The following is a 12,990-nucleotide window of genomic DNA, read 5'->3' as shown; positions in this document are numbered from 1 at the left end:
TTTCACTGCCTTACATCTAATATCTTTGGCTTCAGGGTTTAGTGTATGGGATTTCCAGTTTTAGAGTAGGACTAACCTTGGCTTAGTGATAATAAGAGTTTTTCTACTTAGAAAACTGCTTTAAAGAAAGTAATCTCAGCTCTTATATTTTTCTTGAAGCTTTCTCAGACAAATCTTTGCCTAGAAGCGTCTTTAAAGATATGTGATTCAGATCAGTAAGAATTAAGTGATTGAATCTTTTTATGCAAACAGACCTCTGCATTTTAATGTTTTATTTTCACTGTGTTTCTTTGAAAGGATTTTGACGAGGCTGTTGGAAGTGTCTGATGATCCTCAGGTTATAGCAGTGGCAGCTCATGACATTGGAGAGTATGTGCGGCATTATCCACGTGGTAAAAGGTGAGATGTTAAGCATGAATACTATTAGATATTCACTAAAATCTATTAAAGATTTTTTGAAGCTCACCTCCCACACACCCTGCCTCAAATGACAGCCCATCGTTGTAACGGAGTTGTTTTATGCTGGCTTTGCCTAGCACAGTTTGCCCTTGACACCAGATTTATGGCAGTGGTAATCATTTAAGGCTTTGTGTGTTTCTCGTTTTATACAGTCACATCTAATCTGACTGCTCCACGCAGATTGTGCCAGTTGGGTGTTATGTAGTAATGTTCTGTTCATCTGTTTGTTGTTTAATGGTCACTGGCAAACATCTCATTGTTGCCATCTCACCTGCCAGTAATGTTATTTAACATACTTCAGTGATACTTTCATAGTTATTTTTTAAAATAAATCAAATCTACTCAAACTTAAAGGTGTCCAAAATGTGTCAATTGTGACTAACAATTTATACCAAACCAAAGTAAGTTTGGAGAGATTGCGGTAAGTGCTGGAGGAAGGAAGGAAAGTCAGCAGAGGCAAGAAAGAATATGTTTGTGGATGAGAGGGAGATAGGTGAAACAGGGTAGCAAATATTAGTTATATGAGTTTAAATGGAGACGAGTCTGGCTGGACTTAGAGGTTCAGTCACTATCTTTCCTGGCACAAACACAGTGTGAGGCATGATTTATGACAAAAGAGTGAAAGGGAAAGTTTACAATATGGTATTGTGACCTGCTACTATGGTTTGGAGACTATGGCTCTGACAAAAAGACAGGAGGCTGAGCTTGAGGTGGCAGATGTTTGGATTGTCATTGGGAATGAGCAGAATGTCAGGATTAGATGTGAGTACTTCAGAAGGAGAGCTCAGGTTGGGTAGTTTGGTGGAGATCTCGAACAGAACTCAGACAGTTGGTTTAATGTGGAGCAGCAGAAGCTCTACCTGACTTGCAGAACTCCTCATTTAATCACAAGTCAGCACAAGCCTAAACAACCAAAATAGTTTATTTACCCAATTTATCTGCCTTGTTGAATTTAAGTGCCATTTGAGAGGATGATTCAGTGGGGGAATTTGATCCAGGGTCTTCAGTGTGAACCCAGTGACCCTCTAACAAATTGAACTTCAGGGTCAGTGCTGTAAAGACAAACTGACAGTTCAGTAATATATATACACTGCAATTCATTCAGAATATTATGCACCTGGATGGAGTAAGTTCACCCAATGGAAATGCGGAATAGTATCAGTGCCAGCACCTACTTTTTCTTTGATCGAACCTTTTGCTTTAATATTACAAGCATTACATCTGGTTTCCTTTTCACTGTGTTTATCCTTTCACAAAGGCCAGTGACCCTGTATTAGATACACAGAAAATTTCACCAAGGGTGGATTAGATTACATGATGGCTCACTGAATGACCTAAAATACGAAAATAGTACCTGTTTACTGTGTATAAAAGCTCTGTCCCATTATTCCCTATAACACTCCCATTTCAGGGTAATTGAGCAGCTCGGTGGAAAACAGCTTGTGATGAATCATATGCACCATGAGGACCAGCTAGTCCGGTACAACGCCCTGTTGGCTGTGCAGAAGCTGATGGTCCACAACTGGTATGAGCACTTTTTATAGCTTCTGTTTGATGTAACTCACTCACATGAACTTAACTTTAAAGCATTAGCTGAACTTTCCTGACATGAAAAAAACAAATCAGCTACACGCTAGTGATTAAAGACCATGCACACCCTCATGCATATTAGAGCTGGGCGATATATCGAGTTTTTAAAAAATATCGATATATTTTTATACGAGATATAAGATGTGACAATATCCTTTATATCGATATAGTCTATGTTACGTTATAACTATACTTGTGGAGCCGCAAGTTTGCCTCTCTTTCGTCCACTGTTGTCTTTACGCAACGTTACTCTGCCTCGCCCCTCCTTCACTGAACACAACTCCCCCTCCTCCCCTATCGCTTCACCTGCAGCGACAAGATGGACACGGCAAATCTCCGTTAACGAGTTACTGCGCATCGCCCCGTGCGTGGGGCTGGACGCCGTCAACGTGTTAGCTAGCTAACCACGCTAACGAGCTAACCACGCTAACGCCATGCAGCCCAGAGGCGCTGCACAGCCTAAAATCCTTTCATTTTCTCAAAAGTTTACAGCGCGCCTTATGTATGAATTCTAGTTGTGCTTGATGGCCGCGAACCGATTTTATGTGGTACATGGCGCTCAGCAATCTGTCAAAAAATGTTTTAGTACGACTTTGGTAAGCTACGCTGCTGCACCGCTTGATGGATTGTCAGAACATTACGGCTACCGAGGAGCCTCGCGGAGTGATACATACTGTGCTTCAACGTAACATTACCCTACTGTGTATAAGGACCATAAATGGCACCTGTTAAGAGACGTGGTTACGAAGAGGATTTCAAACTCAATGCTGTAAGTCACACAGTAGAAGTTGGGAACAGAGCAGCTGTGAAATCTGTCTTTGTTACTGTGCTCAGCGTCTTTTAGTTTACATTTTGACTGCACAATTGTGAGCTTTTTGTTACGCACAAAAACAACATTGTTTTCTTTTATTTATGGAGCATTATTATTTAATAATTTTTTGAGTAAATTTTATGTACATCTATGCTCTATGTTAATAAAAGTGCCTGTGTGACATCTGGGACACAGCTTTGACTAAGAACTCTCTTTTTGTTCTTACTTTATGGCTTTAAAAAAAATATCGAGATATATATCTTATATCGCCGTCCAGGTAAAAAATATCGAGATATGAATTTTGGGTCATATCGTCCAGCCCTAATGCATATTATGATTTACTGTGGCTGATTAGACATCCGCTGAGGTTAACGTGAGCGGAGATTGGTTGGAAATGACACAAGGTCAGTGAACAGTCATACTGATGAGAATGCTGAAGATGCAAAAATGATCAGAAAGAGGCAAATTAGTCCTTGACCTAAAACGATCTAAAAAAGTTAGTCATATAAGACTATATTGGATGGTCAATGAAAATTTCATTTTTGAGCATTTAGTCATCATAGTTTGGGAGATCTATATGTTTTGCTTATTTAAACTTTATTTGAACCCATAATTAAAATAATGTAGGTGTAAAGCCAATAATGGAAAATGTGAGTTAGCCCAAGTGTGATGTATACACTGAAAATCACATTTTTACACATTGTATCTGTGTCCTGCATGCAGCATCTTGAATAAAAATGTTTAAATATGGTTAGATTTTGTAACTTTCACTTAAGGAGGAAGAGACCATGCAATCTCTCAAATTTGCCTCAGACATATGAGAGAAAAAAAGTACTTTTATATCCTAAAACGTGACTGGAGAGGCGTTTTTAGGTTTCTGCCTTTGTGCGTTTGATGTGCTGTTGGCTAATCAGGCTAATGCAGGGTGAGAGCTGGTTGTCTGAATTTTTGTTTACATTTACTTGAATTATGGTCGGAACGTGTCCTCACTGGCCTGAAAGCAAGTGTAATGAGGCAAAATAACTGTGTGGACAGCAGGGCTGCGCTGGGGTCAGATCAAGATGTGCATGACTTAGGTTCAAAATATTGACAGACTAGGATTTTCCACAAAATGTCAAATGTGCTGGGCTGTATGTTTCTCATGTCACGGATTTACCCAGAGTGAAGTTTACATAGATAGTGTCTTTCCTCTGCTTCTCAGTCCTACAGAAAATAACTTTAAAAATGATCTTATTTGCCAAAAGTAGATTGATTTAGATGATTGTTCACACTATTTTGCAGCTTGTGGCTGGCATAAACGTGTTCAAGTAAATTTCAGCTGGTAATTACAGCATCAAGAAAGGTCAGTTAGAAAATGCTACAGTGGTGCTATGGCACCTTAATTTAGTGTATCATGTACATATCTATCATTCATATTCTTAACCTGCAGACTGAGATTGCAGCAACCTTTTAGGGTGATCACAGCCCCACTTGTGCATCATGGATTTAATACACTTGTGTCTGATACAGACTGTAAGATGATAACACCCACTGAATTGTTGGCTACAGCATTTGGCTGCATTTCCTCTGCTCTTTTCTTCCTTGTCTCATTATCAGTTGCACAGTTATAATTACCACTAACAGCTGGATTAAAATATTATGCAAACAAGCTTCTGCTGATTCTCTGTTGAAATTCCAAATATTTTGTTTGACACTTCCATCTGCTGGGGTTCATGCCCACCTTTGGAGTTCTCACACTTTGTGATGCATATTTATCTTCATAGCCAAAATTTGCAAACGGTAGGGCTTTTTTTTTTATTATTCTTGGGCTCTTTAGACCCATTGCAAGCACCATTATAAACTCATCATGCTTGATTTTACTTAGGTTAAGTCACCACTAGCAATATAATCCGGACATTCACTTCACCTCCCCGTCTTTGTGTGTGTCTTCTGTGTACTGGATTTCTTGGAAACAATAAAAATGAAAGCCAACTAGCATTAAGTGGGAATATATTTGTTTTTGCTGCCACTATCTAAAACACACACTTTCAGTTTCCTGAGCAACTGTGGATGGAGGTATTATGATTAATATTACAGTGATGTTCCAAGTGGGCAATGTGATCAGTCATGTGTGGACAGAAGTTTATTTGTTTGAAATACTACTAAGAGTTACAGAAAGGGAGGAAGAACATTGGGTTCAGTGACTTGAAATTTCCAGGAAGGTCAAAGATCATTTACAGTCAGTGATGGGAATAACGGCGTTACTAACGGTGTTACTTTTTTCAGTAACGAGTAATCTAATTACTATTCCTATTGTTACAACGCCGTTACAGTTACTAACAAGAAAACGCGGTCCGTTACTATTTTTCAACAAACAGACGGTTGAAGCTGTGTTCAGCTTACCGCATTTTATATCAGTTACACGGAAGTAGCTGTAAGTAATCTGGACGCTACAGCTTTAAGCAGCTGCGCGCGCTCCCGCGGACGGCAATCACAATCACTGTCTTGTACAACACCTGGAGCTAAGGGGGCAAAACAATCGCATGAGTGCTGCTGTTTGACTGAGGAAGAATAAAGTATTCGTGGTAAGCCAATCACATGACCACTTAATGACAAAGCAACAAGGTGATAGATACCAGTTTTTAAATTGTGTTGATAGGCCAATATATACGCTGCGTTTTTTCCTTAATAGTTTCGTCACGTAAGGACAGCGCTAGCAAGCACTCTCTGCTTATGACCCCCCCAAGGGAAAGTTTTAGGAGTGTGAAATGGATTGTTGACAGCCACACTTTCACTGAGACCATTTCTGATGAGACTTTTGCAAACAGTACACGATTTAGCTGAAGGGTCAAATGCATCTCTCAGGTCCATAGATTTTTTTTTTTATTTCTTAGGGGCAGGACTTTCAGATACTGTTCATATCCTGCACATAGCACATGCCTGCTATTTCTTCTGTTCTCCTCTACTTTCCAGTTTTCTTGTTTGTTTCTTTTTGAGGACACACTGAACACCATGCTAAAATGTGCCATGCTTTGAGTAACTCTTTGAAAACCACCTTGTTGGTACAAAAGTGCTTTTTATGCCTGTAAAATTGTTGTATCTTTGGTATTTTCATTCAACTAAAGAAAACTTTCTTATGCTTTAATTATTCAAAAGTCAGTGCTAAGTTGTTCAACAAGCAAGAAACAAATAAGACAAACTAAAATCAACAAAAAATATTTTTAACTCAAAAGCAGGGATTACAACTGTGTATGAAGTCTGGTTTAAAATGGATGCAAAATTTCTGATTTTGCGAGCCCTGTATGGAAATTGTTTGACAGCTTTTTTTTTTTATTCTTCCCTTGTAGCGTTTGAAAGCAGCAGCTCATAATTTTAATGCCCATCACATAAATCACATTTAAAGACATTCACCTGTCCTTATTTATGCAGGTAGTTCTTATAAGACACCCTCCATCCACACCTACCTCTTGTGTAAGGCATGTTGAACAACTTTGGTGGTGTTTTGTAAAAAAAACAACAACATAATAATTAAAGAAAGGAATGTTGCCCATGCCATATTTCTCCATTAAGATGAACACTTTGTTACTAGTTTCAGTCCTCATAACATGACCTCCTAATGTGAGGGGGTGAGCTATTTCTCAAGGTTTTTTCATCATACTGAAGAATCTGCTGCCTACACTCATTGCCTGCGTGAAAACAGAGGTGTGTGAATGCGTCTATAAGACGCATTCACACTTTTTTTTTTTTTTTTAAATTACAATGAAGAGGCAGCACGGTGGCACGGTGGTTAGCACTGTTGCCGCACAGCAAGAAGGTCCCGAGTTCAATTCCAACATCATGCCAGGGTCTTTCTGTGTGGAGTTTGCATGTTCTCCCCGTGTTTGTGTGGGTTCCCTCCGGGTACTCCGGCTTCCTCCCACCGTCCAAAGACATGCAGCTTGGGGATAGGTTAATTGGATACTCCAAATTGTCACTAGGTGTGAATGTCCGAATGAATGTGTGTGTGAATGGTTGTCTGTCCCTGTGTGTTGGCCCTGCGACAGACCGGCGACCTGTCCAGGGTGTACCCCGCCTCTCGCCCTATGACAGCTGGGATAGGCTCCAGCGCCCCCCGCGACCCTGAAAAGGATAAGCGGAAGCGAATGGATGGATGGACAATGAAGAGTTTTTTCAAAGCCGCTTTGCTTACCCGCTGTCACCTTGAGTGGGTTGAATGTGCGCAAACTGTTATCTGGTCATTGTTTTTGACGCGTTTCTAAATCTCCAGCAAGCTTTGACTGAATGGTGTTTTTGCCAATAAGCTCCATAACTCCATGGTTGTCGTTTAAGCCTTAAGCTATCGCTGGTCCAGCCACCTTTATGCTGTGCTTGTCTCAGTTAGAGTCAGTCCTCTCTACTGACATTTGGCATGTTCATGATATAGTATTGGTTTGCCTTTCATACAGTAGCCTGGCTTTTTTTGCCAAGCAAACTCAAATCTGTGCTCTGAGTCACTGTGAACTGTCTCCTTTTTTTAATTTGATGATTTCCCATATTCTTGTTTGTATTCTAACATTATTATAGATTCAGGTGTTGCATGAACTACAATTAGATTTTATAAAACACAAATAAAGAAAAATGAAGAACTCTTCTGGTGTTTACTTTGAACCAGATTTGTTGATTGGGGATTCAGAAATGACAGAAAATTACATAGATTTCTGTCAAATACTGTAACAAATACAGACACGCTGCCTTTACTGAATGTACACAGATGGTGTTTACATGTATAGTCACTCCCCAAAGGCCGCTCGGAGCAAAGAGAGATGCTGTTTGTTTTATAATGCAGTGCAAATTTAAAATAATACTACAAAAGAATCAGCTTATGTTGAATAAGTCTTAGCACCAGTGTTTACTTTACTGAAAACCACAATGCTATATTTAGTCCTAGGGTTATTACTCAAAAAAGTAATGTATTACACATTACAAGTAATTCAGTACATTTCCTGCTGGAGAAAGTCATTACACACGTTACACACATACTCGTTACACACATGCAATCTTTTTTTACGTATGAAAACCAGCACAAAGAGACTTCAGAGTGATCGCCATAGCGATTCTACTATAGAAGTATGAACAGGTAGAAACGTAGGCTGCAAGTCTGACTGCCCGTCAGTTTGTTACCCATTAAAGATCAGGACCTGGCTGCTGTGCTGGGGTCGGCATTCACTCAGATTGTTACTGGTTTTGTCCACTTTAGCATCACGTTCTCTTCCTTTTGTGCTATAAAAGTATGTCCATATCTACACTCCGAAAAAGTCGTAGATCTCTTTTTGATCTACAACTTTGACTTGAGCTGATTGTTGTGCAAGTGCACAGGAAGAAAAAACATGTCTGTTTGTTTGAATTTTTTCGGCAGTGAAAAAATTCTGTCGAACAAAAGTAACAAAATAATTGTAACTGTAATATAATTACTGTGGCGTGTTACATTACTGCATTAATGAAAATTGTGACACAGCTGCACTGTGGGTGCAGGATTTTTGTAAACAGTCGAACAAGCTGCTGTTCTTGTGAAACGGTCGTGTAGCAGAAACTGTGTGAAAAGAAAAATTTATTTTTGATCAGCTGTATGTGTCTTTCACCTCAACACCACGGGCAAGCACTTTCTGCCATTTCATTTGTCATTTCTTAAGTAGAGGCGTGGCACGTGTGGTTGTATAGCCAATTTTAAAAGCAAAAATATAAAAAATAAAATAAAAGGAGAGACAGGTTTAAACAAAAATTTATAGAATAAACAAAAGGTGGCACATTAGATTTATTGTAATTCACTTTGGACAGCTGTCTGCAAAATGAAATATTAGATAACATCTTGACAGTAAAAACTAACTTTGAGTGTCCACTGATTTTACTGTGGCTAATACTTCTTAATATTATGCAGTGTTTCATGTCCAAGACTCATTTCGCTGTGTAAATATTGATTCTTACAACAGAGACATATGAAAAGGTGCCTTGGCTGCGGAACACTAACTTCATCAGTCATCCTACCAATTATTGCTATTTGCCTTTTTTTTGTAATCTCACTGGCAGTGCTCTAAATCAGCGAACTGTAACTGATTTTTGAGAATGGGCTGAAGGTTATCTCTGACAGCTCCAGCAGTTGGTGTACCGTGCTTTGACCCTGCATGGATTAGAGAAAATCCAAAATAAAGTCAAGCTCATGCACCCAGGTCTGTTTTTTAAAGTCATCCATGTCACCCATGATGAGTGTATGTGAAGTTCTGTACAAGCCTGTAGATGGGGGTTAGAGGAGGGTTAGCTAAAGATCAAAGGCTTAAAAGCTCTTATATGTCTTTGATATATTTGAGTTGATCTATAGCAGCTTGTGGTTTTACCAGCCTGGTTGTTTGGTCAATATTTAACAAAGAGGTATTTGGTATTTTCAGTAAGAGAGGTACGAGACGAACACATGAAAGTACTGTGCTGTTGTTTGGAAAAAGCTTTTTGCTGCTTCTGCGTTGGATGCATATTGTACTGTTTTATCTCACTGCCGTGATTCATTCTGATAATAGGGCAAATAAAAAAATAACCTCCTTCAAAAATAGAAGTGTACAGTGGTTTCATAAAGACATCCTTACGGCGCTGTTGCTTTGTAGAAAAGGAGAATAGTGATGAGTCTAAGCGTGCATATTTTTAAGGAGAAAATATTCTCTGTCGTTATGAGTATTCACCATTCCCATTTTTAGACTATTGAGAGGCATTTGATATTTCTGCTGCTGATAATTTGAGTGTCATGAAGCATATCTAAAAATGTTACTGCCAAGAAGAAACACGAAGGCGAACTGTGACCTTTCAAAGTAATATATAATGGGTCTATATTTCAGCATTACATCATGTCAGGGTCAGGATAACTGGGAGAAGCTCATATTGTTAAAATGAGAAGCTTCATTAAAACCTGTTTTCACATTAAAGGATATAAAAGATCCAGACTCCACCCAATCAGAGAATAGATTGAAGTGAAAACATTCAGGCAGGTGGTGATCGGGGTGGATATTATCCTCCATTTATCAGAACTTCAAATGCTTACCGGTTATGTTTTGATTTAAGGGAAAATATGTACTGTTATTGAAAAACATGAAATGTTTTTTTCTTGAAGTATTGAAAGTTGAAGTATTCTCGATTTTCTCGTCTTACTGTCACCAAACAAATAAGGAAAACATACAATAAGCATGCCTCCAAAATATTTCTTTGTTCCTTGTAACAGGATGTATGGCCTTATTTGACAGCGTGTTTAGTGTTTCTTGCTTTTTCAGTCTGTAAAAACAAACAAACAAACTGTTTCTCTTTCACAGGGAGTACCTTGGAAGACAACTGCAGTCCACTGATCAGCAGCAGGCTCCAGCGGTGGCTGCTCGAAGCTGAACACTGAATGTTCATGTGTGTTTGTGTCTCATTTTGTGGACGAGTGTGAACTGTACGCAGATTGACAATTGTAATGATCAGCTCTTCGTTTTTGTGTAATGACTTGAAAAATCAAACGGTGCGATTTCCGCTTCTACACGCACCCCAAATGATCCTCGATGTTCCTTGATTTCCTTGATGTTCTGTCGTGCTTCGTGTTGTGACTCCAAGATAAGTGATGCGTGATTAAAGCCGCACATTGTGTGTCTGTGATGATGTACAAAACTGCAAGTTATTTAAGTCTTAAGTCTGTAAAACATATGAATACCAATAAAAATACTTATCTGTGACATTCCTGTCCTGCACATCCTTTTACTGAGAGGTTGATGAGAAACGAAAGCTGAATAACAAAGAGATTTTCAGACGTGACAGCATTATTGAGCTTTCTTATCAGCCACATGAGATTGGCACCCCAGCAGTGGCAGCAGGGTGGCTAATGAAATATTTATTTATTTATTTGAGGTCATCTTCACTAGCTCCTGCCTTTGAAGGGAAACAGATGTGTTAGGAAGTTAAAATGGCTTGTGGAATTAATTGTAATAATTAGAGTGCTCTTTAGTGAAAACACACTCACCAGCTACTTTATCAGATACAACAACTCATTGTATCTGATTAGCCAACTACATGGGAGCTGTCAGTGCATTCAGGCACGTAGACGTGATCAAGACAATACTGATGGTTGTTGATCAAAGACAGGAAATACGGGAGTATTTCACAAACTACTGATGTGGGATTTTTTCACACTATCTGTATGATTTACAGCGAATGGCTCAAAGAGCAAAATATCCAGTGAGCGGTGGTTATGTGGTGAAAATGAATTGATGATGTCAGAGGAAATACACACTTGTTACAAGTAAATGGCCTGCATTTGTATAGCGCTTTTCTAGTCCCTAAGGACCCCAAAGCGCTTCACACTACATTCAGTCATTCACCCATTCACACACACATTCACACACTGGTGATGGCAAGCTACATTGTAGCCACAGCTGCCCTGGGGCGCACTGACAGAGGCGAGGCTGCCGAACACTGGTGCCACCGGGCCCTCTGACCACCACCAGTAGGCAAACATGGGGTTAGTAGCTTGCCCAATGATATTTGGCATGCAGCCAGGAGGCAGCCTGGGTATGTAGAAAGGCATCACTAAACATTAAAAATGTCAAACTTTAATGGGCTTCAGTAACAGAAGACCACACTGAGAGCTCCTCCCAGTCAAGGAACAGGAAACTTAGACTACAATTCACATGGGCTTACATGCCTGGTGTGAAACTGAGTCTCAGTTTCTGCTCTGATCAGTATCCCAGTATGGACCACAGTCTCTGAGAGATGTTAAGGCAGTTTTGAGTGCAAAATTGATTTAAAAAAAAAAAGACTGTTTTTAAAAAAAACAGTGCATCCTAGCACAAGCAAAGTGTACCTTATAAAGCGGCCATCAAGTGTGAGCGTATTTCTAACTCATCCTCACAAGAATTAAAAGAAATAAAAGAAATCTTTGTGCCATGTTTAATCTGTTTTCTTTAATTTCTACATTTTTTCTTGATTGATTACCAGAAAGAAAAAAAAAACCCTGAAATTGTGATTGGCCATTTTTGCTCCTTTATGTGAATATCTGCAATTGTAACGTGAATATTCACCTTGAGCTTTTTCTAGTCATTATCTTTAGCCGATCCTTCACCAACCGATGACACTTTCCAGTATTCCTGGATCATCGAGTTACAGAACTTTGTTTCGATAATCAGCTTTTTCTGTCTTCGGTGACTAAGCATACGGGAATGCGTGCATACATAAACACAGAATAGATCTAAATGGAGACTACCTTACAAAGAAAATGAAAGCCAGCTATCACATTGTGATAGCTGGCTTTCATTTTCACAAACCTCAGTATTATGGGGGTGAAAGAGGCAGACGAGGTGAAATCTGGCCACAATATCATTTTGTTCTAATAAAATATCCATCCAAGTTTTGATAATGTATGGTTGCAAAATGTAAAGTTTTTTGTTTTTTTAAGTTTTATTTGCTTCTTGTGTGGGCCTCCAACAGCGCGTAGGTGCCCAGGCGCTTGCCCAGAATGCCCATTGGATAATCCGACCTAGCCTTCCAGTCACGCTCACTACAAACATCACACTGTGCTGCTAACAGCATGACAGCGAATCCAAATCCACAGTTGAAGGTTGTCTTGTGGACTTTATTAAGGTTGGACTCTGCTTCCTGTTGTGTACGCTCAGTGCTTCTGTCCACAATCTCCCCCTTTAAATTACCATAGCCTATTTGTCATGGATGAGTGGCTCTTAGGGGGGGAAAACAATTTTCTACCTGTAACATAGGTTTCAAATGCTACTTTGAGTTGGTGGAGTGCCCCCCGTAGAATTGAAATGAAATCTGAGCTGGCTGACCTGTTTTAATCTGACCTTCACTGTACATGTGCTCTTCACATCTCTTCCTTTGTTGTTTTCTGTTCATTTAGCTCACACACAGTAACTGCAAGCATCAGCTTTCAAGTTTACATAGCAACAGATTCTCTCTGTAGGGCAAAGAGACCACTGCTTGAAGGTCTTGGCTTCCATAATACGAAGTGTTGATTTTTCTCTCTCTTTTTTTGCATAAGTAACTAAGAAACAGTAACCAAGACTGCTTTTTACATCAGCTGCATCAAGCGCCGTGTTTCGTTTTCTCTTTGATAAATCCCTGAACTTGTTAGAAAACACGACTTCTATCAATGT

At 39.4% G+C, this 12,990-nt stretch overlaps 1 protein-coding gene across 2 annotated transcripts in view; it reads left to right on the top strand.

Annotated features, from left to right (window-relative positions):
* The window catches only part of atp6v1h (ATPase H+ transporting V1 subunit H), a 28,757-nt gene extending 18,194 nt beyond the window's left edge, over window positions 1-10,563 (top strand). For both annotated transcript variants that reach the window (XM_085139463.1, XM_085139462.1), the window contains 3 exons: window positions 298-399; window positions 1,871-1,984; window positions 10,165-10,563. In XM_085139463.1, coding sequence (XP_084995589.1) covers window positions 298-399; window positions 1,871-1,984; window positions 10,165-10,234 — 286 coding nt within the window. In that variant the 3' untranslated portion in view covers window positions 10,235-10,563. The remainder of the gene's footprint in view (window positions 1-297; window positions 400-1,870; window positions 1,985-10,164) is intronic.
* The last annotated feature ends 2,427 nt before the right edge of the window (window positions 10,564-12,990 follow it).

Source organism: Neolamprologus multifasciatus, chromosome 18 (genome assembly GCF_963576455.1).
Source record: "Neolamprologus multifasciatus chromosome 18, fNeoMul1.2, whole genome shotgun sequence".
NCBI classification, from domain to species: domain Eukaryota; kingdom Metazoa; phylum Chordata; class Actinopteri; order Cichliformes; family Cichlidae; genus Neolamprologus; species Neolamprologus multifasciatus.
The sequence above is the reverse complement of the archived record's forward strand: the minus strand, read 5'-3'. Positions and strand labels throughout refer to the sequence as shown.